We start from the raw sequence: 24,629 nt of genomic DNA on the forward strand, positions 1-24,629 counted from the left end.
TCCTTCAATGATCACACAAACATGAACTCCATCGATAATGCAATCCCACATACTTCACTTTCGACTTTTGATCCCTAAAACACGCCATTCATTGATTTAGCCGAATTGTTGTTTCAATAACGGATATATGATGATTTTGAAAACCTATACAAGCAGTTAATGGAGCTCCATATTCGAGGGGATTCAAGTTCTAAACGCTTGACATAGAAACGCAAATAAATAAAGAGGGGTGGTGAAGAAGAGACAATTGTCTTTGGAATGACTACTTTTTTTTAGATCATGTGCCCTTCAACCAAGCTATCGAAGGTATGTCCAAACATTATGTATATTTTACACAAAGATGTGATGAGATGGGTAGAAAGAGTCTCTCACCAAGACAAACGCGCACATGTAACATACGTGAATTGCGATATTGCACATCAACTAGTCAATGTAAATAATTTGTGCTTTTGAAGAGAAAATTTATACTTTTAAAAAATGAATGAAACTCCGATATAGCAGTTAACTAAATATGTTCTCGTCTAGTTAAATTTTTTTCTCATCCATTATTTGTCATTGCTACATGTCTATCTAGATTTCAAGTTTTCTATTAAAGTTTTTTTCTTTATTAAACACACTAGAGTTTCAAGTTTTGTATTAAAGTTTTTTTCTTTATTAAACACACTTAGTTTACAAATAAATAAATAAAAATAAATACGGTGGTTTTAATATATATTTAATTAATGTGTGTGTGTGTGTGTGTGTGTGTGTGTGTGGGGGGGGGGGGGGGGGGGGGGAGGGCAAAGAATTGAAGGACCATTGTGGATATTTCACAAGCCAACCATGGGTGGGGTGGGGTGGGATTGGATTATGGGTATGGGTTGTGGCCCTATATCACAAAAGCCTACACCGGCATACCACATGCCTAAAGTGGTTGGTGCTTTCATTTTGTAATTACGATAATAATTTTTATAAACTTTTAATTATTAAACAATCAAACCAATTTAACGATTATTGTGTATTTTATTAGGCTAGACGGTATGGTTGAGACTCATCTTTGGAGGATGATCCGTCATGTAAGCGTCACGTAGATTGGGTGTAAGAATGGGACAAAGAGGATGGAGGTAAGGAAATGGGGAATGAGCCTAAAATATATATGTATATGTTGTATGTATATGTGTGTGTGAGAAGAAGATGGAACAACTTTTGTCCTTATGCTACCGTCACCATCGTCCCACCCATCATCCATGTCGTTTGAGACGACGACGGGCCTCCCGAAACAGTGTACAGCGCGACGCCGGGCCAAGATAGGACGGGGACGGTCCCCATACCGTCTAACCTTATGGTAGGTTCCACAAACTACCATATGTTGAATTTATGACATTTAGATAACAGAAAATAACATGCTACATTATAAAACTTATGTAATTTATTACATGTAATATAAAAGTTAAATGCGATTTAGAACTATTTTTTTTCTTAACTTGTAGTTACTTTTAACAAAGTTGAATGCCATTTAGAACTATTTTTTTTTCTTTACTTTTAACGAGAACACACTCCCTGAAACACTAGAGGTTTACAAATTGGCAAGTTTAACAAATTTTCAAATTGGTAAGTTTTATAATTTTTCAACTAACTCACATACTATAGTATTTTACAAATTGGTACTTATAAATATTTATTAAAGTTTTAATGAGTATTTAAACTACATATATAATATTTGTCAAGATGTTGACTAAAAAATCTAAATTTATCATCCTCCATAAATATAATGAAGAATAATCTAACAAAACATAAATTATGAGTTTTAAAATTTAGATTATATACAAGTTATTTTAGCCAAAACATTATTATTCATAATTTAATTTTATTATATATAATAAATAGAAATGATAACTTATATGGTAAAAATATTGATTAGATGTATAAAACAACATTTCATAAGTAGTTCATTTGTTTTGAATATAACTAGGATGTATCCCGCCGCGTTGCGGCGGGCGAATGTTCTTAATGAAAATTAAAATCAATTTGTTTCTACATATTTATATTGTTTTTTTTGTCGAATAACTCACTCGAGACAAAAGTGAGGTTAAGGGGTTGACCCTGTTTAACACAAAAGGAAAAAGACTTGGTTGTTTACATATCTTGCCAGAAAGAGAGGATAGTACATTGCCAATTGCACCTCCTTGTTCATAACCTCCACTTTGCTCTAAACTGATGACTCAAATAACAAAAACAAAACCACAAATCTGAAAACACCTACCACTGATTTGTAACAATTACATGTATATGCAATTAACAAACATTAAAGATCCAGAATAATACCATAACTTAGTTAATCACTAAAAGATCCAAGCCGCAGCCCACCCTCGCACCTCTGTGCCCCTCCCTCACTGAGCTGGCACGTGGCTGCGCCCAACAACTGGTGGCCTTGACAATAGTAAAAAGCAAAGTTTTTATTAACTGTTTGATAGATAATTAAAGCAGTATTACTAAATTAAAAGATAGAAATATTTACATAGTAACTACCTTCAAATAAAGTGTAATATGTCGCACGACGAAGCTGCTTTTATGGGTCAGTTTCTTCTTTAATTACACACGAGCTACTTTCAGCTGACGCTTTCCAATTGTACTGTTTATCGAAATATGAGACATTTTGTGGACATCACCCATTTTTTACAAACAAACAGTTATATATTTTATATATGTTTTATCTGTTTTTGAGTTAGGAATAGAGGTGAATTAATGCTAAGTAAATGTAAACTGACTATGAGACTATGAGTGCATGTGTGGTTTCAAAGATCTGTGAGCGCGAACTTCAAGTGTGATTCAAGGATATCCTTTATCCTGTTTCTTTTCTCCAACAGTTGTTAAAGGATGGTTGCATGTATTTGTTACCTTTTCAAGTCAATGGCCTAAAACACACCTTTGACTTTGACCGCCACAATTTGCTCCGAGAAGAGATGAGCCAAATGGGGAAGATCTCTTGCACAGGTAAGCAAGCAATCTTCTTTTTTTTGACAGATCATCGGTTCAAACCCATTGCTTCCTGAAATCTATATGTAGTAATCAAAAGATAAATAAAGATTGGTATTTTAAATGATCAATGATCAATCATATGTGGAAATAAAGAAAATGATGGAATTACCTTCGCATCGCGTCCAAGTATTTGTTTTATGGGCCCTAAGGCTAGACGGTATGGGGAAGCACCGGCGACGAACCAAACACCGTGCCTACCCCCCCCCCCCCCGGTCGTCGTCCTTGGCGTCGAGTTTAGGACGTTGAGGATGATCCACTAGATGACAAAAATGACTCCTCCCCCTCTCTCACACAACTATACATACAATATATACATATGCATTTTAGGTCCATCCTCCCATTTCCATACATCCATCCTCTTTGCCCCATCCTCATGTCCATCCTATATGACGGACCATCCTCCAAGGGAGGACCATCACCTTACCGTGTAGCCTAATTTCATGATTAAACTTATGCAGCCTTACCAAAAACCGATCTCCTTTCAAAAATTTCGAAACGGTTGCAACTTTGCAAGAATTTTCATCAAAAACCTCTCCCCAACAGCCTTACCAAAAATCGAAACCCTTGTGGCAACGATGCCCCACCCATAACTCCAATTCGTTCCGATCAAACCTCTCCCCAACACCGAACTTATCAAATACTTAAAAAAACTGTGAAAAAATTAAATAAAAATAACACTGGATTTTAAAACAAATGAATCGAAAAATATCTTTAGGTCTACAATTTTACTAAAGCGTAATCAAAGATGGCTTATATTTAGATTCTGTGAAGAAATTCGAAGCATATCTATAAAATACACCTAAGGTTGAAACAACTACGAAACAGATAGATCAGAACAGCGATACCCTAACCTGGTCGGTGGTGCCGTAACCTGCTGTGGAGGGTAGCGAGAGAAGGAACGTGTTGATAAGAAATGCGTGGTTAATGGAATTGTATGAAAATCGAAATTACGGAAATACCCTTGGTTACTGTAGCAAACTCCTGTTATCAATTGATATATATAATAATTATCTGGGCCGGTGGAAAGTTTGGATCATGGGCCGCAGTTGTTTGCAGCACAGTTAGATCAAATATAAAAATGGGCCTGCTGTTGCACTATAAATGAAGAAGTATGGGTGTTTAGGGTTAAATTAAAAGCTACTTTTGACCAAAAAGTTGTTAGTTGTATTAAAAAACAACCCTAACCAGCTTGGTTGGTGTGGCGGCTAAACGCACCAAAACGACTCGGGTTGGCTGCTTGACGGTTCTAATCGATCCTAACATCCATTCAACCAACCTTAGAGCATGTTCACTTCGATTTAGATGGCTTGATTGATTTCAACGATTTATGAACACCTTGTATGGTTAGTATTGGGTAGAGTTCTAATAACTTCGAAAATAGTAGCTTATTAGAAAAAAAAAAAATAACGTAAAAACCAACTGACCGTTTACTTTAAGCAACAAACGGAATAGTTGAGAGTGGAATGAGGACCATGAATAAATGTAATTTAAAAAAAAAAAAAAAAAACTGAAATCAGAAGTTTACTCCCCCCCCCCCCCCCCCAACAACAATGTTGCTTGGAATATATTGATGAAGGAATCCCAAACCCAAGTTGTATATAATGGACAAAGAGAACAATCCGAATAAATGCAGCCCAAAAAACAAATATATCATTTTGTGTGAGATAGAGTTTGCAATTTAACATATATATAGAATGGTAGTGCAATGCATGAAATTTATAAGTTCTAATTTGAATCTCACCATGTATGGAGACATAAAGGTTCCAAAATTACCAAGCCCCCGTCGTAACTCATCAGTTTACATAATTTTTTTTTTTTTTTTTACCAGTATCAACACCGTTATCATTCCACACGAAAAAGGGCAATTACAAAGCAATGGCAGGTAGTCGGGCAACAAGTTGCGCCGCCACCCCCTTTTGAATAGAAAAACCAATTCTACTAAATACAAAGTTTGGAACCCTTAGCGACGAAGAATTACTATTAACGACTTTTTGAACCCGATTCAAAAGTCGCACAGCGTCAGGAGCGAGACTACCAAAGGTATCAAACGCAAACGGGACAAACACATGTTGATTCTCCAAGCAGGCTTTCTCATGTTTTGCCACTTTGCTCGCCTCCGCCTTGAGCACCGCTTGCCCTACGACAAAGCCCTTGTCCTTGAGCCCAACAAGGGGGGAGACTCCAGTTAGATCTACACACGCGTGTTTCCCCCCTTCTCATCCAAACACAAGGATGTCCGCCGGGCGTAAAGTGGACCTCCCCTCTAGGGGGTCAGTCAGGAAATTTACTGGGGCCTCCTTTTTGGCAGAGATTCCGGCCCGCTTAAGAACATCACATAACACATCTCTCACCCAATCATGCCGATATTTAAACCCTGGTAGCTCTTTACAGTGGATCGCGTGCTCGCCGAAAGAATCCAAACACGCTTTGCGGCATACCGGACATGGCTCGTCAACTGGGAACAAAGGAATCATCAGTCGGTATCTAAGGATAGCACGGTATTCCACAGCCGACATGTGTTGCCCCAAGCCTTTAATAGGTACGACAGACAGAAAATCTTGAGCATGTGGGGCACGTAGACATTCAAACACAGCTCTTTGCCGAGGGGATAAAACAAACTTCTCTTCAAACCTCTTGACAATTTCGCCATATAAGGCATTCGCCAGAATTTTCTGGGATTTAGGAGGGGCGGTGTCTTTAATGTAGAAACCGCCAATATCAAGGTCGGGAAGAGAACTATGCAAAAGGTCCAACGCACTCCTGTAATCGGAGTCTAAAACATCCCCACCACATTCTCGGAGTATGTGGTCTTGTAAACCCCAAGATTGGGCCCTTGAAGCCACGAATGCATATGAAGAGGCATCCTCGGCCGTACAAATCCCTAAGCCTCCGAACCGGGTCGGGAGAGAAGCCAACCTCCACTGGAGATCTCCAAAAAAGGCACCCCCACAAACAACAATATCCTCTAATGCTCCCCGGAGGCCTTCATCAAAAACAGAGACAGCTCCCCCGACCAAAGAAGGTTGACACGTTCGAAGACCAAACAGTAATTTAGCAACACCCATACAAGAACGAAGCAAGAGGAGCTCGCTCTAAGGGTCCCGTAGGCGTTTAAGGCACCTCATCAGCTCGACTGCACAGTTCGCTCTTTTAAGAGCCATACTACTAATAAACTCTGCATCACGACTAACGACACCCCCCAGGAGTTTCACACCCAGCACCGGCCTCCCAATCCCCCGAGGGAATAAGCCCTTCTGAACCTTTACACCATTGCAGGTTGGCCAGAAAACTTCAGTTTTCTTTATATTAAGTTGAAGCCCTAAGGAAGGACCCTCAACTCTGATGACCTCTAAAGCATTAGCCACTTGGGTGGCATCTCCAATAAGCGTTCCGTCATCTAGGTACCAGGCGTGAAATAGAAGATTGCAGCGATCCCTTATTCGGTGAACAAGGGGGTGTAGAACAAGGGCAAAAAGGAGGGGCCCCAAGGGGTCCCCCTGCTGAACACCAGTAGTAGACCAAATAAACTCATCCCCCACATATAATCTAGCTGGTTGACCATATAAAAAATCGACCCACGTAGAAATAGAAGGACACCTTTTCCTTACCTCGTACAGTAGGGCTGTCCTGTCAACCAAATTAAAAGCGTTCGAAAAATCAACAGTAAGCATAGCAAGAGACCCATCTTGGTGGTACTCATTAAGGAACCTATTCGCACTATGAAGAACGGCCTCTGCCCCACACGGAATACCTACCCCAAACTGGAAATCACCAAGGTATTTGGCCATCTCCTTCCCAACACCTTTCATGGCCACCTTGGAGATCACCCTCCTCCAAATCGACCCAACAGCGATAGGCCTAATCCCATTATCCGGTTTGAGAAGAGGTGTAAGAGGAGCAGAAGCGACAAACTCCGCAAGACTCCTCGGGCACCTCCCCCCCAAGCATAAATTAACCATAGCTGAAGTAGCCCTAAGCAGGCTATCAGCAATCACAGACCCCTCCCCACAAAAAGCATCTAAAAGATGTTGGGCCCTTAAACCGTCTCTCCCGCACGACGTACCTTTGGGGAAAGATTTAATACACCCGAGCACACAATCGGGCTCTACCACAAGAGGAGACTCAGAAGGCAAGGAGGCAGGCATGGAAGGAGGGGGCATACATGGGTGCTTAGCCACTAAAGCCTCCAGAGTATTCTTATTGAGAGGGGCGACCCCCGAGGAGCATAAAACCTTAACCGCTGCAGTGAAATGACCATCAGCAACCTTACGTAAACATTGCTTGACATTGGTCCCCCCACAGTCATTATCAATCTCAATGCCCTTTTTGATTCCATCCGTAACCCCCCTCATGGGTTGATCAAACAACGACTGGACAAGAGTGGCAAAACCCTCCCGATCACCCCACTGAGCCAAAGACCGCTGGATGCTAAGGCATTGGCCCGTCTTCCTATTGCCCGACCTCTTGTCCTGACGACCAGCAGGCTTGAACACCCGCAAGGTGCAACGTGGTAATATCAAAAGTCGAACCCATGCCTCAACAGAATCAGGCATAGCAACCACCTTGTCCAAAGCTGCAGTTAAGACTTGGGCAAAAGCCATACGACAACTAAGGGGGATACTCTTAACAGTCTTGATGGGGAGAGAGAAAACACGGTCAAGCAAAGCAATATCTACACCCAAGTCTTCCGACGAGGTATCAACATTTTCAACACCGGGTCTAGTGATGCCAATAATAAAACCCTGTTCATCTCTCTCACCTGGCACAAACCGAATAACCTTATCCTCATGGTGGCACGCCCGACTGAAAGCATGAGGGCACATACACTCACCACATAACCATTGTCCGGACACCCTCAAAGCTTCACAAACAGAGGTAAAAAGGTTAAGATCGTCAGCAATTGCACATCTCAAAGAATCTTTCCTCTCGTCTGAGCCCAAATGGTGACTCTTGATATGTGCCATTAACCTTGGGAATCCCTTAGCCCCCACCAAGCCATCGGGGCAACAATGAAACCGTCGGAAAGGACAAGGCCAGAAACCGCTACCATTAGAACCAACCATAACAAAACTAAGTAGGCGGAGTCGACACTTAGATAATGTCGCGTACGCCAACACCAATAAAGAAAACCCAACCCAAAAGGAAACGCAGCTGATGGGTCAAAAGGTAATTGATCCGCTACGCTAAAAAACCCCGAAAAAATCACCTAGGCATTTCGTCGAACACCTTGCGTGCGAAGAAGAAAAACATAAAACTCTAACTAAAGATGAAAAAGAACCAGGCAGGATAGGATGTAATGATGGATTATACGAAAGAAGGCTTGACTAACTGAGAAAAAGGATCATGAATTATTTGTTTAGAAGTTAACATCGGGTGAAAGAAATTGGGGGAAAAAAGGAAAAATGATATTAGATTTTTTAGCATCAAAAAGTAAGTATCATACATCATAATAATGTTAGATGAAAACAAGCTTGATCGAATAGCTAGAAATGATAGGTGTTTGGAGTTTTAAAAAACAAAGTGATTTGAAGAGGTGGCCTTATCGGATCAGGTTTTGAGAAATGATAGATTGCTCTTGAAGTTTACATAAATGTTTTAGTTTTTTTATATAAGGGTTCAAATGTATTGAAGTAAACGGTTAATGCCACAGTCGGAATTGCCCATTTTACATGTACTAGTAGGGTGCTCGCGCAATGCGGCTGGGGCGACACTTTGCATTACGACACTTATTTCCGATAGTTTTTTTATTCATAAGTGTTACACATGTCTAGTAAGTAATAAAATTAGCACTTAAATTATCAAGTACTTAAAGAAACCATTGATGCAATAAAGTAACACATGAAAAAGCAAAAAAATAAGTCTTAAACATAAAAGTTAAAGAAAGTAGTACACGAATAAGGAATGATAAGTCTTAAACTTAATGGTTGAAAACTCAGAATCAGATCCATGCCTAACTTTTTTTAGCAATTGAAACAGGTGTGCAGTACTATGTATTTATAGGATAAACATTAGTAGTGCAGTAGTTTTAAAATTTAAAAACTTTGGTGTTTAATGTTCTGTTTATTGTGCTTAATATTATGTTTTATATTTTTATGTGTTTAATATTCTGTTTTTAAAGGTTTTATTATGTTCTATATTTTTTCATCAGTCACATACGCATGCACATTTTATAGTATGTTAAAAATGTGCATACGGTATCTAACCCCCAAACTGGTTGTAAACATACATGTGAGCAGTTAATTGCTTTTGATTTCTTGAACGTTTAGTTACGCTTATGCTGATGCAAGCGAAGCGACAAAAGATGTGTACGAATTTGTAAATTCACTCATTATCCAATATGGATGTTTATAAGCAGATTATGAATGATGCGTTCATGGGTTAGCTTAACATTTTTAAATAATATTTGATTAGGTCAAATCTATTAGGTGGTTTAAGGAGACAAAACGAACATAATGAACATCCGATTTAATCATGAGAATCATCAAAGATTACAACAAATATGTGATGCACAATTTGAAAGGGCCTTGGTGTCAGCTATGTTAAGGTATGTATACTCTTATTAAAGTTCGGTGTTTGTTATGTTCTTTTAGGTTAATATTTGAGTTAGCGTAAGATTTAATGTTACCGGGTAAGCTGGTTGTTAACATACATGTGATGTGTGTTAACAAACATCGTTTTGAGGAAAGCAAAAACAATTAACACATCATATGTATGTCAACAACAAGCTCTTCACATTCTCATTCTCCTAATTTTGTTACCGGTAAACTCTTTAAGGGCTCGATGGCTACATAATTAAAACGATTGAGGAAATAATAAACGAACCACAGGGTACATGATGTATTGCAAAATACATCATTTATTCGTGTAAAGTTTGTATAGTTTTCGTTATATTTAGTTTTGATTTTCGTTAGAATATGTATATTATTGATCAAATCGTGTTTTGTAGGTCTTGATGCTCAAATATGCGAGAAACCGAGTAAAACGAGTTAAAATGTTGAAGTGTCAAGGCTTGAAGCATGTTGGAAAGGTTGAAGAGTTGAAACAGAGTTTAAAAGCTGAAAAGTCACTTTCTGGCACCCCATCACCCACTGAGCAAGTTTCTGGCAGCTGGCGAGAGTCTGGAGTTAGTAAATGAGCTGAAAAACACCGAACCACCCCGTTACCCACCCCGCCTCATTTTCCCAATTTCGATTCCACCCCGTTACCCACCCCGCCTCCCACACCACCACCTTCGCCAAACCGTTCACCTAAAACTTCACCCAAGGTTTCCCCACCCAATAGTCCTACTTCTAGTACCTCTAGTAATTCAGAAAACTTAGAACCAATGGCCAACCCTAGGCAAACCGTCCATCAGCAAGCCACCCAAAATTTCACCGGCCTTGCCTCACCCATAACCGTTCCACCCATAGTTAATGAAAATTCATGGCAAATTCCATCTTATGCCATGCAGGCCATCACCAATAGTATCCAATTCCATGGCCGAGATGATGAGGACGCTCCGGCCCACATTAACCGTTTCTCTAGGATGCTAGCTACCTTTAGCCTTAGCGGTGCACCCAACGATGCCACCTACTTACAGCTTTTCCCGTTTTCATTAGCCGGCCGTGCGGCTACTTGGTTGGACTCTCAACCAACCGGTACCTTTACCACTTGGGCGGGGCTTCGTCAAGCCTTTTTGAACAAGTATTTCCCGCCCGCCAAAGCCGCACGTCTTAGGGACCAAATCCACTCTTTTCGCATGGAGCCCGACGAGCCTTACTACCTTGCTTGGGAGCGTTTCCAAAACCTTTGTGCTCGTTGCTCCCAGCATGGTCTTTCTGATTGGGCTTTGTGCGAGAAATTTTATAACGGTCTCACCCAAGAGACTCGTGAGAGGTTCGACACTAATGCGGGGGGGGGGGGGCACATGATGGGTATTCTTACAGTAGCTGAGTGTCGAGAGCGTTTTGAGGCATTTGCTCAGTCTCAATCCCAATCACGATCCGATCAGAGGTATCAAAGTGGTAATTCCCACACCACTACTAGTGCACCCGCCCAAGGGGTGAACCATGTCACCATGGACCCTAGTTTAGCCTCTGTTTTGGAAAACATCACTCGAGAGCTTAAGGAGATTAGAGCTAAGGTTGATAAGTGTGAGTTTTGTCGAGGTGGTCACGACACGAGTGCATGTCCTTTACTAGTTGTTGAGGAGCAATGTGATTATTTAGGAGGAGGGTTTGGTAGAGGTCAGTCTAATAATAATAATAATAATAATTTTGGGTCAGGTTGGCGAAATAATAATAATAATTTTAATAATAATAACAATTTTCGCTCAAATGGACCTCCTGGTTTTCAAATAGCTCAAAATTCAAATAGAGGTCTAGGTTCGCTTTTCAGTGGGGGTCTAAATAGGCAAGTCAAGGATGGGGGGTCAAATAATCAGGTTCAAACAGGTCAAGGCTCAAGTTTCGATTTGGGGGGTAGCATGGAAAGAATGGAGTCCATGATGAGTCAACTAATTGTTAGGGATCAAAATACCCAAAAGAAACTTAGTGAACATGATCTTATGCTTAAGAATCACCAAGCTGCGGTCCAAGATCTTTCTAGGGTTGTAAGTGATATGTCTAGGAAGTTAGATGAAAGATTACCCGGTCAGTTTGCAGCTAACACCCAACCTAACCCGAATGCTCATGTAAAAGCCATTACCACTCGTAGTGGCAAAACCGTAGGGAACCCGAGCGTAGAAGAGAGAGAGGTTGATGAGGATGGAGACATTATAGATGAAGTGATAGAGATGGAGGCTCCCGGCAAAGTGCAAAAGAGGCTAAGCCCAGCAAGTACCGCACAGCCCGATGAATCTCAAAGTGAGAAGAACGTTGAGAAAAAGCCCATAGACGTGAGACCTTCACCCTATGTGAATCATGCGTATGTTCCGTATCCCTCGCGTCTTAAGAATCAAAAATACTCAAGGGAATACGGGCAGTTCTTAGATATCTTCAAGCAATTGAAGATTAATCTTCCGTTTATAGAGACACTCCAGTCCATGCCAAAATATGCAAAATTTTTGAAGGACCTTCTTAGGAATAAGGAGAAATTAGGTGAGTTGTCTAATGTCCCATTGCATGGAGGGTGTTCGGCCGTCGTTTCAAATAAGTTGCCCGAAAAGCTTACCGATCCCGGTGTGTTCACTATTCCTTGTCTATTCGGTAGTAACACGAACACTAGAGCCTTAGCTGACCTAGGTGCTAGCATTAATTTAATGCCCTTTTCGCTTTACGAGAAGCTAGATTTAGGCGAGCTTTCACCTACTCGAATGACATTGTCCTTAGCTGATAGGTCCGTGAAACACCCGAGGGGAATAGTGGAGAATCTGCTTGTTAAGGTGGACAAGTTTGTTTTTCCGGCCGATTTCGTTATTCTAGACATGGAAGCCGATGAAAACATACCGTTAATTTTAGGTCGCCCATTCTTAAACACCGCTAAAGCTCTAATAGATGTCTCTTTAGGCACCATCACACTTAGAGCGGGCGAGGAATCAGTAGTTTTTGAGGTTATGAGTTCGAAAGGGCATACTGACAGAGTGCGCTCGGTTTCGTTAGTGGGGGAGTGTGAGAAAGATGAGAGAGATGAGAAGAGGGATGTTAGTGATGCGAGTTTAGAGAAAGGGACAGGATTTAAGTGTGGGGACCCACCGGATAGAAAGTTAGAGGAATTGGAGGAGAGAGTGGAGCGTTTAGAATCTCAGATTAAGACACTGAGCAAACCTCAGTGTGGGGATAGATTTCAATATGGGGAATGTAGATTCAAAACGCTAGATGAAGAATTGAGAGGTCTTGAAAGAGATAAGGGTTTTCGGGTTGATTTGGGCGATACATATAGTGGTGCTACAGCCCGCGAGTGTGTGTTTGGAGGTGAGCTGCATCTCTATGATCCTCCATAAGTATGTAAAAAGTTGAAACCCCAAGTGTAGAGTTTGTACCGGTTGTATCCTAGTTATTTATTTCTTTATATTTTTTTTTCCGTAATTTTTAGTAGCTAGCGTGTGTTTTGTTAGTTTTGTCGGGTCCTTGTTTGTGTGTTGAGTCGTTTGCAGGAGTGCATTACCGAAGATTTGCAGGAATCTAGGAGAGAAACAACGTTCCAAGTAAGCTCTAAGTGTTAGAAATTTTTTGTTGGGGTTGATTGGATGGTTTGGGAAATAAAGCAAAATTTTTCTAAGGCATGAAAAGGAAGGATTTAAAAAAAAAAATCGGGAATATATATAACGTGGTGGCGGGCCGCCACCCACATATGATATTTTTGGCGGCCGCCAGAAACCATATCTGCAGCCCACAACTTAAATAAAATAAAAACACGTAACTTTGTTTTCTTCTCGGAAGTAACGTGGTGGCGGCCGCCACCAACTTCACATATTTTTGGCGGGCCGCCAAACATGTTATCTGCAGCTGAGAACAAGTTTTAAAAAAAATATAGAGTTAAATTAAAACCTAAAACAAATCCTCCTGCTAGCCTCCACTCTTTTTGCCCTCCTTCTTCCCCAACACTGCCGTAACCCCTTCTCCTCTACATCAAACTGCCAAACAATTTCCCCCCACACCGGTAATTCTCCTCCATCATTCACCGATCAACCTCCTCCCTATCGCCATTCACCTAACCTGTTCATCACCGCCACCCTCCATTCCACCAGTCACCGCCGATACTTCCCCATCTTCTTCACTCTCCTCTCACACCCAACCGTAAACCCCCTCCCCATTACCCTTCAATCACCCCCAAACTTATCACCCACCACCGCTGACTCACCACTCTTCCCTCTTCACTTCCCTGCACTCACTGCCGATAACCCCTTCATCATCCCCATTCCTTCTACCCCTTAATGAATTCAGGTTTTAACCCACATTCCACAATTTAAAACCATCAATTCGAGTTCCACTGTGGAGTTCAAGTCTAACCGAAAATACTTCTGATTTTTCTTAAATCTCTCGAATCTCAGGTATGCTTCTTGTTGTTACTTGTATTATGAGTCGTATCTTGTCCGTTTTTGCTTAGTTAGTCCTAGTTAGAGTTCGTTTTTGGTTGAATGTTGAGTCTTGCAAGGTTTTTAAAGATGTATACGGTTGCGGTTGAGTTCGGTTTGGGGTGTTTAGGCAGAATATTGTGTGCGGGTGGTTCGGTTTGGAGTTAGATTGCCATGTTCATCAAAACTTGATTTCGGGTGCGCTAACATTGAGTGTGGGGATTCAGTTGGGTGAATTGTTGACATAAAAAATCAGATTTAGTCACTGTTTTGACCCGTTTCGCTAATGCATAATATAAGTTTTTCAACTTTCACCGGTTTACACTCAATGTTGCTTCGGATTGTGGTTCGGTTTCGGGATATTAGTGATTGTCGGGTTGGATTGGGACTTTAATTGCTGAATTTGGTTTGGTTTGGTAGTACATTGGCGTCTAAAGCGCGAAACTTGCATTTTGAATCGAACTTTTTGCAAAGGATGAAACCTCCTTCAGCTAGGCGGAAATTTTCGATGCTAAAATTTGTTTTCAACTACTACATGGCTGATTTTACGCAAGTTTGGATGTCGATGTCGATTTGGGGAGGCACTTGGGTTTACTTGAGGGCAAGTAACGTGCTGGGAGAAGGTATAGTTTGTACTCGGTGTACTTTGCGTCTAAGTTAGATCGAGTCTAGTCAAATGGTTAGTTTAGGGTCTTTGGTGTCGTTTTTTTTTGTGTTTGAGTCATCGTAGTGTCTTATTGCGTCTTCTGCTAATCTTATTATTGATACCACTCGCCCGTACTCAATCTCCATTCGGGCGAGGTTCGGTTTATGCTTAAAAAGGGATTTGCAAAATGCCGCTTTAACATCACTTTGTTTTAAACTACGGTCGCGAACGTAATGCTATACGGCCGTTGTTTTTGTATATATTAAAAAAAAATTAAATTAAAAAGGTTAAAAGAAGAAAAAAAATGAAAAAAATTCAAAAGTACAAAAAAAATAGTTCGTGACTAACACTCTGCTTTTCGTTGTCTTGTCATACGTGAATTGTTTTTGCAGAATGTCAGGTGCAGGATCATGCAGTCGGCCCAACAGGAAACGAGGCCCAGATACTCGCCCAAGAGTGGGATACAGGCGGGTGGTGAGGTGTTGGATAATGCGGAGTAGAATGCGAGGATGAAGCGAGGATGACAGCTTATAACTTTTGTTTATTTTTATCTTTATGCTGTTTTTAATCCTCGTTTATTGGTCTGTATTAATACGTTAAACAGGTTGGTTAGGATTTTGGGGTTGGTTAATACACTTGTGGATGGTTGTTGAACGTGATATATGATATTATCTTTTGCTAGTGTTTGCGTGATTAGGTTGGTATTTGTAGCTGCTTTCGTTCGCGTGTCCGAGATTAGAGTTGTTTGCTGAGCGCGTATCGAATTGGAGGGCTTATGTGGAAACGACTGGCACTTTGACAGTCTCACATACTCAGCTAAGTCGTTTCCCTTTTTGTTGTTGTTGTATTTTTTTTTATTTATTTCGTTTGTAGTTTTGTTTTTTTAGGTAGTTGTCGAGTCGTATTTTCGTTCTTGCATTAGGGACAATGCAATCTCTAAGTGTGGGGATGGGATACATGTAAATATCGAGTCTAACTTATTAAAAAAAAAACTAAAAATTGAAAAATCCAAAAAAAATTGAAAAAATAGAAAATGTCTTTGAAATAAAAGAAGTTTGCATTTTTAAGCGGAAAATGATAGAAAAAACAAATTTTTGCTCGGGTTCAAATAATAATAATATGAGATTATAATAAACTGAGTTTGCTCTAGTTTGGGATATGTGGATAGGCCCGGGTTTTGGTTCTAAGTCCCTTTGAGTTAATATACCTTAATTGTCGGTCTGCTAGTGGGTTCTCGCCTGGGAAATATGGGAAACTAAAACCGGCAAAAATAGTATAAAGGATGCCGTTATAAGCTAAGATAGTTAGAGTTTTTTATCATATCTCGCTGAAAAAGAAAAAAAAATAGAATAAAAGTGAGCTAGAAACTAAATGAAAGTAACACAGGCCTATGTAATCCGAGTTGGGGATAGCGACTCTACAGCCGGAATGCCTCTAGGATGTGTGAAATCGACTTGCCGAATAAAAGTACCGAAACCTATGTAATCTGTGATTGGGGATAGCGACTCTACAGTCGGAATACCGCTGGGTTAGGGAAAACATCGTCTAGTCTCACGAATGAAAAAAAAAAAAACAAAGCAAGCTAGAAAAAAAAAGAGAAAAGAAATAAAATTAGATTTGATTTCAAACTCTCTTTATCTTGGTATAAAACGGTTAGGAATTGGTCAAATGATCGTTCTTTTAGTCCTATAAGCTTGAGTTGGGAGTATGTTGACTGTAGATTCTAGCGTGAGACCCTAGGTAGACTGACCGCACTTAAACTAAATTTACATGATAAGGGTTTAGGACTGGATTCGGGTTTAAAGGGATAAGTATATTCGCAATTGCAGCTAACGCAAATCTTGGTTTTAATTAATTATACCTATACTTTTGGCCCGGGTAATTGTTTGTTTATGATTCCGTTGCATAATTCTTTTTCGAGGACGAAAAAAGAGTAAGTGTGGGGATGTTTGATGTATTGCAAAATACATCATTTATTCGTGTAAAGTTTGTATAGTTTTCGTTATATTTAGTTTTGATTTTCGTTAGAATATGTATATTATTGATCAAATCGTGTTTTGTAGGTCTTGATGCTCAAATATGCGAGAAACCGAGTAAAACGAGTTAAAATGTTAGAAGTGTCAAGGCTTGAAGCATGTTGGAAAGGTTGAAGAGTTGAAATAGAGTTTAAAAGCTGAAAAGTCACTTTCTGGCACCCCATCACCCACTGAGCAAGTTTCTGGCAACTGGCGAGAGTCTGGAGTTAGTAAATGAGCTGAAAAACAAGGTGGCACCCCACCACCAAGTCCCTGAGTTTCTGGCGGCCAGCCAGAACGTTCTGATTGGTAATTATTACGAATTTAGTAAAGGGTTATTTTGGAAAGTTATATAAAAACATCCAAAACGTGTGGAAAAACCCTAATTCGACTTTGGGGACATCTTGGGCAATTGTTAAGTTTTTTTGGAGCGTTTTCAGAGATCTTGAAGCCTAGGAATCATTGGTACGAGTTCGGGGAAGAAGACTTGAAGATCTAATCGGGTTTTCTAGTTCCTTGTTCTTGTCTTTTCTTACGAAACTTGTTATGATGAATTCTTTGTTGAACATCTTTGATTTGTTTTCGTTTATGAACATGCTCGGCTAGATTTATTAACCGCCTAGACTTGATGAATGGATTGATATAAAGTTTTTACCGTTAATGTTATTTGCATGATTGTTATGGATTAATTGTGTTTTGTAAGCGGTTTGATTTAATGATTTGATGTATATGCATGCTTTGAGTTGGTTTATTGTTATTATTTGCTTCGTATGATTCTTAGTGACGGTCTGTATCACAACATAGAGTCATATTAGGGTTTAGGATTTCGGTGAGTGTCTATATCACGTAAGAAAACCTTAACTCTTTAGGGAGAATTGGCCAATAACCCCTAGAAGTAACTGATAATAATTTGCTAAGTCTTAGTGTTCTACTAGTCCTAATACCTGGGAAGTGAGGGGCTATTGGTAGGTCTTACCCGGCGAATTGCTTTAGATAGGCCTTGGGAAAGGTTATGTCTTGGTTTACCTGTCGGTCTTATTAGTCTATCAAGTCAAATTAATTACTTCAAACTACCTTAGACCTAGGATTGGAAAAGAATAGGTCAACATTAGGGTACTTACACAATAATTAGACAACTGGAAAGGCGTCTAATAACCGGTAGAATTAACGGCCTAGGTAGTGCCACAGGTTTCTCCTTGAGAAGGGTCGAGGGGCCTCGTTGGTTCTTAATAGGTTTAGTACTTTACGATCCCGGTTCCATAACTCGTGCACTTAACTTAATCGGTAATCTCTTAAAAACAATCCAGGATTCTTGTCTAGGTGGTCTCGTTCTCGCATAAAGAAAAGTCCTCGGTCTTATTTCGTATTAGTTAATTTTAGTTTAATTTAGTAGTTTAAAATAGATTTCCTAGTTTTCCGTAACCCCCCCCCCCCAAACAATTAAAACAAGTCTTAGTCGTGTCTGTCAGCGTCTGTCAGAGTCTAGTTTGCGTGATACATAGAGTCCTGTGGTTCGATACTCGGACTTGCTTAGACTGTACTACATTGACCGGTACACTTGCCGGTTGTGTGGTTTAGGTTTAGAGAGTCTGTTTTATAAATTTAAAGCTTTGTAGTGTCTAGTTTAGAGAGTCTAACTTAGTTAATTTTATAGTCTGTTTAGCACACATCAGTAAACATCACAAACCAACTACATGGACAAGGCCATGTTACAATTTAATCTTGCATTTGCTTACATTTAGTGCTCATTTTTGTGTCCTGTTAGCACAAAGAAGCACAATCATATAGGTGGTATCATGTTAGCTCAGAGATTCATCGTTCCCTATATTCTTCTCTATAATGATATGAATTTAATCTCCTAGGTATGGGTTGTTTAATCTTGTGTAATGTGTTGACATTTTGATTTTGTACACATTCAGGTTGGTCACAAAAAGCTCAAAGTTGGGCGAGTTAACTTATGCAGACTGGTTCAGGTTCGAAGGTGTGAATATTGGGAATCGTGTGGGTGTATCTTAAAGTACAATCGTTCTAATGTTTGTTCGGTTCTGGGTGTAGTAAATGTACATGTTTATGTGTGATTAAATTTATTTTAGTTGCGGTTGTGTTTTATTATCTATCGTATGGTTTAAACTTTTAATGATTTATTGTGGTTTGGTTTAATTTACGTTACTCTATTTAGTTTTATTTATGTCATTTGTATTATTAAATTTCTACCCACTTGTAATTTTAATCAAAATTATACATATTAGCTATTAAACATTCTATAGCATTGACGATATTTAATCACTTGACGTTCTATATCTATTAAACATTCAGTGATACTGACCAAGGACGTTGGACTTTAATCACTTGTGCACTAAATAATTATCTACTTGTACCTTTTAATCCACACGTCAATACTGACCAAAACAACTATCAAAACGTCGATAAAAATGAGTAGGTCGTAATGGTACCTTTGGATTTTTTTAAAGCATTATAGTTTAAAAGATACGACAAGAATACATAAAAGAATTATAAGTTTGTTGTGGATGGGGGAAGTGTAATTAGGGGCTGTTTGTCTGAGCTTTTTAAAAGAGCTTATTTGCTTATTTGCTTTCTGAAAAGCAAATAAGTCAATAAGCTGTTTTGAAAAGCTCCATTTTAAAGCTTTTCAAAAGAGCTTATTGACTTATTTGCTTTTCAGAAAAGCAAATAAGCAAATAAGCTGTTTTGAAAAGCTCAGCCAAACAACCCCTTAATTATACATGATTTTGTTAAAATTTAGGGATTTAAGTGTGATAAGATGGGGGGCTAAAAATATATATATTGTTTAAAAGACCAATGTAACCTTATTCTAGGGGTATATTTATAAATTAAGAGGGAAAAAATTCTTAGTTTTTTTGTATCTTAAAATGCCCATCCCTCATGCATTATAATATATTATAAATTAGTTATTATAAAAATAAGGGGCATTGAATTTAAATAACCTCAACTTTTATCATTTGGCCGATAACACTCCCAACTTATGAATCATACCACACCACTCCCAACTTTCAACTTATTTTCTTCTGACACTCTCAAACTAATTGAACCCTAACCAAGTTAGCTGACGTCAGATGGCACTTCACCACATCAGATATCACGTCAGCAAAAGTACCACATCAGGAAAAAAATGTCATGTTAGAAGCCACATCAACAAAAAAAACTAACTGGGTTAAGGTTCAGTTAGTTTGGGAGTGAGTGTAAGAGGAAAATAGGTTGAAAGTTGGGAGTTACATGATACAATTCATAAATTGAAAGTGTTATCGGTCAAATGATGAAACTTAGGGTTATTTCAATCCAATTTCCCTAAAAACAATAATTGAGTTAACAAAAAGAAGTTTTATATAAAGTTTTGAGACTAAATTGGGCTTAAACCAAAGTATTTGGGTCACACTCACACTGAGTTAAAGAGATGGGATCAAATACAAACCTCAATATGTGTAAGAACTATAAGAACCAACCACTATTAGACATGTGTCCTTCATTAAAAAAAACTAGACAAGGGTATTTTAGACTTTATCACTCTATTTTTTGAATTTAATTAATTCCAAATTTTAATTATCCCCTATATTCATGCACTATTTCAAATCAAAATTTGAAAATTTCCAACAACAGGCACTTTGTAAATCAGCATAATCTTCACAAATCGCAACAATAGACACTTTGTTAATCAGCACTTTGTTAATCAACACAATCTCCGCCAACAACAGGCAATTTGTTAATCAGCACATTGTAACAAATTATTACAACTATATGATTGTTTTAAACTAAGATAAAAGTCAATAAAGATAAGTACCAAGAATTCAAATAAAGAAATAAACAGAAAAATTAAAATAAAAACTTGAAATTAATTTTCCATTACGCAGTTAGCATATGTATTTACATAAATTTAGTTTTCTGTTGTGCTTGTTTTTCAAGTGCAGCAAAAAACAAATTTAATTCCATGTTGTGCTTGTTTTTCAAGTGCTGCTAAAACATGTGCTACTTATTTTTTTCAGTATGTTTTTAATGTGTTGTTTACACATGTGCTGGTATGTTTCTAAAGTTCTGTTAGCACATGTGCTGATATGTTTTTAAAGTGTTGTTAGCATATGTGCTGGTATGTTTTTAAAGTGTTGTTAATACACATGTTGGTTAGTTTTCAAAGTGCTGATTGAAATCACCTTTAAGCAGGATAAAATCTTATGGGAAGAATATTTAACAAATTTTATGAAATATCTCGATGGACAATTATATTGTAATTAACACATAATCAGCACATTATCAGCACAATTATAAAACAACTTTTGGTAACTTTTTTAAAAGTTACTTTTATAAATAAAAAAAAAGTATAGCAATATGGTACTCATATTAAAGATAAAAAAATACTTGATTTTATGGTATGTTTTTTTTTTTTAAATAATGAAGTATATAAAAGTTATTTTAGTTTAAAAAACCTTGGTGAAATTTGTATTTAATTGAAAATGTCAAATGACTAGCAATTTTACATAATTACCCATAACTTGTTAGTACTAATTTTTAATTATAAGGGTTTTATTTATAATCAACCATAACCCTTGATTTAAACTATCAATGGTTCAGATCTGTTCTTACGGTTCTTACAGTTAGCACTGTTTGTATAGGATCTCAACCCCTGAGTTAAAAAAAAGAAGTTTTATATAAAGTTTTGAGACTAAGTTGGGCTTAAACCAAAGTATTTGGGTCACACTCACACAACTCTTTTGTTCGGGCCAAGCCCAGTAAGCAAAACCAAAACAAATTAAAATATTCATCAACCAGAAACAAAAACCCTAAACCCTAACCTTATAAAAACCCCCAATTCGCCGTTCTATATTCCCACTCCACCCCATAAACCCTAATACCCTTTCACCTACACAAACCCTAAAATGAGGGCACCAATGAGAGGCGGAGGAGGACGTGGCGGCGGTTTCAGTGGCGGCCGTAGCGGTGGTTTCAGCGGCGGCCGCGGAGACGGTGGCGGCAGAGGTGGAGGAAGGGGAAGAGGAGGTTTCAGCGGCGGTAGAGGCCGTGGTGGCGGCGAGATGACCCGCGGTGGTGGAAGAAGCGGCGGCAGGGGTGGTCGTGGTGGCCGCGGTGGTCGTGGTGGCAGAGGCGGTGGAATGAAGGGTGGAAGTAAGGTGATTGTTGAGCCACATAGACATGATGGTGTGTTTATTGCTAAAGGGAAAGAAGATGCTCTGTGTACTAAGAATATGGTGCCTGGAGAAGCTGTTTATAATGAGAAGAGAATCTCTGTTCAGGTATTGTTGTTTTTTCATTTTGACATTTTGTCGAACACTTGGTGTGCATACAAATTTGAAGCTAATATTTAATTTTAATTAGGTTTAATTACAAGTTTGAGCATTTCTTTGTTTTATTATTTGATTATTTATTTAAATTATTGTTATTATAACATAGAATATTTTTTTTAATTAAGCTATACTATAATATATTTGTGATAAATAGGAAAGTCTAGAGCTTGCTTAAGCTTATCTTGATTTGAGTTATAGCATGGGTTTTTATATCGTTTATTTAGTCCTTTACATTTTCTGTATATATTTTATATTTGTATTTTTTAGCTATTTTTGTCACAATTTGCTATACATTAGTAATTTTTAAATAACTAAAAATTTTGTACATTTAAAATGTAATATAAAAAAGGTATTTTTTTTGTCAAATATTAATATGTAAGTTTTAGATGATTTTATCATTTTTTTAAATTTGTATACATGTATACTTTTAATTTTAATGATTAATGAAGATGTATTTTTGGTTAATTTCTTGTGATTAGAATGAAGATGGAACAAAGGTTGAATACAGAGTATGGAACCCTTTCAGATCAAAGCTTGCTGCTGCTGTTCTTGGTGGAGTTGACAACATATGGATGGTAAATACTATATTCACATCATAGCAAATATCTTCTTAAATATAAATTATTATGATATTCATTAATATTTGCTTATTGATGTTTTTCTAGAAACCTGGTTCCAAGGTACTGTACTTAGGAGCTGCATCCGGAACCACTGTCTCTCATGTTTCTGATCTTGTTGGCCCAGTAAGTATTAGTCTACAAACCTTTTGAGTTCATTTAATTGAATTTTGAGACAGCTATTAAGTTGTAGTTTTTCTCTTAATATTTATGTTAGACTGGAGTTGTGTATGCTGTTGAGTTCTCTCACAGAAGTGGTAGAGATTTGGTTAACATGGCGAAAAAGCGAACAAATGTTATCCCTATTATTGAGGATGCTAGACATCCAGCTAAGTACAGGATGCTTGTTGGCATGGTTGATGTTATCTTTTCTGATGTTGCTCAACCTGATCAGGTTTGATTTGTAATTTATTTTACCTTTTGTTAACTGTGTTTATCCTAATTTACTTCCTTTCAGTTTCTTAAGCTTTACATTTATAAATTTCTCTTTTAAAATGTAGCAAGACTATTGTTTTTATTTGCACTTGCATTTTTGTTTTTGGCTTTCGGTTGTTTTTCATGATAGTTTGATATTTGAAATCACAAATTTTTTTATTTTTGTTTGTATTTTATGATTGTTTGATTCTGCTAATTTGACAAGTTTTCAAAATTACACTCTTAGTCCCTGTGGTTTGACAAGTTGTTACTCGGATAGTCCCTAAAGCGGATGAAGGTTACTCGGATAGTCCCTGTGGTTTGACAAGTTGTTACTCGGATAGTCCTTGTCATTTCACACCCACTTAACCAGAAAAAACTAACCTCCATCCTCTTTGAGGACTATCCGAGTAACAACTTATCAAACCACAAGGACTAAGAGTGTAATTTTGAAAACTTGGGGACTAAAGGTGAAATTTCACTAAACCACAGGGACTATCCGTGCATTTTACTCTTTGTCTGCATTATAGTTTTTAATGGTTGGTCGATATTGGTAATCAAAATTTTTTATCTTTTTTTGTTAATTTTTTTAGTTGACAAAAGTTTTTACAATTATTTTTTTTTGTATTTTTTTGATTTTTGATGTTTTTTTGCCTTTGTTTGGTTAAATAACACTTACATATGATGAATTACTCGGATTCCCCTTCAGGACATCTTGGATGATGCAAAACCGAGTTTCTGATGTATCTATATACTTTAATTCTGTTTTATCGGGTTATTTTTTCTGTTTTAAGTTTTATAGTGTATTGTTTTCTGTTTTAAGTTTTATAGTGTATTGTTTTCCAATTTGTTTCGAGTTTTAGTATTTTATAGTCAGCTGTGTATGACATAACTTCAAGTACATATGATGAATTAACTCGGATTCCCCTTCAAGACGTCATTGGATGATGCACAAATCGAGTTTCTGATGCTATTAGATGTCGTTTTTCTTTCGGGTTTAAATCTGAGTCGGTAAATTCATATATATCAACTTTTCTCGGTTATTCATGTATCACCACTAAAATCAACATCCTTTGTTTTCTGTCGTTATGCAGGCAAGAATTTTAGCGCTCAATGCATCTTATTTCTTGAAATCAGGAGGCTATTTTGTTATATCTATCAAGGTTCGTTAGTTTATTTATAATTGTTAATGTTTTTGATCATTGTATATAATTTTAAGTTGAACTCATCATATTTCTTTTTGTTGAAACTTTGCAGGCAAACTGTATTGACTCGACTGTTCCTGCTGAGGCTGTATTTGCTTCTGAAGTTAAAAAGCTTCAGGCGGAGCAGTTCAAACCAATGGAACAGGTGACCCTCGAGCCCTTTGAGCGAGATCATGCTTGTGTTGTTGGTGCCTACCGCGTGCCAAAGAAACAGAAACCTGCATCATAGATGCCGCTTCTGGTTACAAGTAAACCTATTTAGTTTGTTTTTCATGTTGTTTTAGGATTTGTTTATGTAACGGGATACCGGCTATAAAGTTAAAATTTTGGGGTGAACTTGGATTTCTGGGCTTTTGCTATTACTATATAAGTTGGTAGTTTGTGATCT

The 24,629-nt window shown here is 38.1% G+C and overlaps 2 protein-coding genes, 1 long non-coding RNA gene and 2 other non-coding genes across 5 annotated transcripts; 4 read left to right on the plus strand and 1 right to left on the minus strand.

Annotated features, from left to right (window-relative positions):
* Positions 1-1,947: 1,947 nt before the first annotated feature.
* Positions 1,948-3,986, minus strand: LOC110912805. The gene is made up of 3 exons (XR_002578165.2): positions 3,128-3,986; positions 2,509-3,035; positions 1,948-2,409 (listed from the first exon to the last, which is right to left on the minus strand). It is a non-coding gene; the product is annotated as an uncharacterized LOC110912805 (long non-coding RNA).
* Positions 3,987-10,342: 6,356 nt separating this feature from the next.
* On the plus strand, positions 10,343-12,937 carry LOC110914422. Its single transcript, XM_022159215.1, has one exon. The coding sequence runs from the start codon at positions 10,343-10,345 to the stop codon at positions 12,935-12,937; it is 2,595 nt and encodes an 864-aa protein (XP_022014907.1).
* An 8,569-nt stretch (positions 12,938-21,506) lies between these two features.
* Positions 21,507-24,628, plus strand: LOC110912806 (rRNA 2'-O-methyltransferase fibrillarin 1). Its single transcript, XM_022157622.2, has 6 exons — positions 21,507-21,954; positions 22,485-22,580; positions 22,671-22,748; positions 22,840-23,016; positions 24,131-24,199; positions 24,294-24,628. Exons 1-6 carry the CDS (start codon positions 21,580-21,582, stop codon positions 24,468-24,470), a joined length of 972 nt encoding a protein of 323 aa, XP_022013314.1. The 5' UTR covers positions 21,507-21,579; the 3' UTR covers positions 24,471-24,628.
* Positions 23,712-23,782, plus strand: LOC118487893. The gene has a single exon (XR_004882830.1). It is a non-coding gene; the product is annotated as a small nucleolar RNA snoR60 (small nucleolar RNA).
* On the plus strand, positions 23,935-24,008 carry LOC118487894. Its single transcript, XR_004882831.1, has one exon. It is a non-coding gene; the product is annotated as a small nucleolar RNA snoR60 (small nucleolar RNA).
* Position 24,629: the final 1 nt, after the last annotated feature.

Source organism: Helianthus annuus, chromosome 15 (assembly GCF_002127325.2).
Source record: "Helianthus annuus cultivar XRQ/B chromosome 15, HanXRQr2.0-SUNRISE, whole genome shotgun sequence".
Lineage (NCBI taxonomy): Eukaryota > Viridiplantae > Streptophyta > Magnoliopsida > Asterales > Asteraceae > Helianthus > Helianthus annuus.

What these genes read in the sequence shown, in the direction of transcription:
- LOC110914422 (XM_022159215.1), top strand. Translation starts at nt 10,343, where the DNA reads ATGGCCAACCCTAGGCAAACCGTCCATCAGCAAGCCACCCAAAATTTC.
- LOC110912806 (XM_022157622.2), top strand. Translation starts at nt 21,580, where the DNA reads ATGAGGGCACCAATGAGAGGCGGAGGAGGACGTGGCGGCGGTTTCAGT. An exon ending in AGAAGAGAATCTCTGTTCAG is followed by an intron (nt 21,955 to 22,484) that starts GTATTGTTGTTT and finishes TCTTGTGATTAG; the next exon opens with AATGAAGATGGAACAAAGGT. An exon ending in GAGTTGACAACATATGGATG is followed by an intron (nt 22,581 to 22,670) that starts GTAAATACTATA and finishes ATGTTTTTCTAG; the next exon opens with AAACCTGGTTCCAAGGTACT.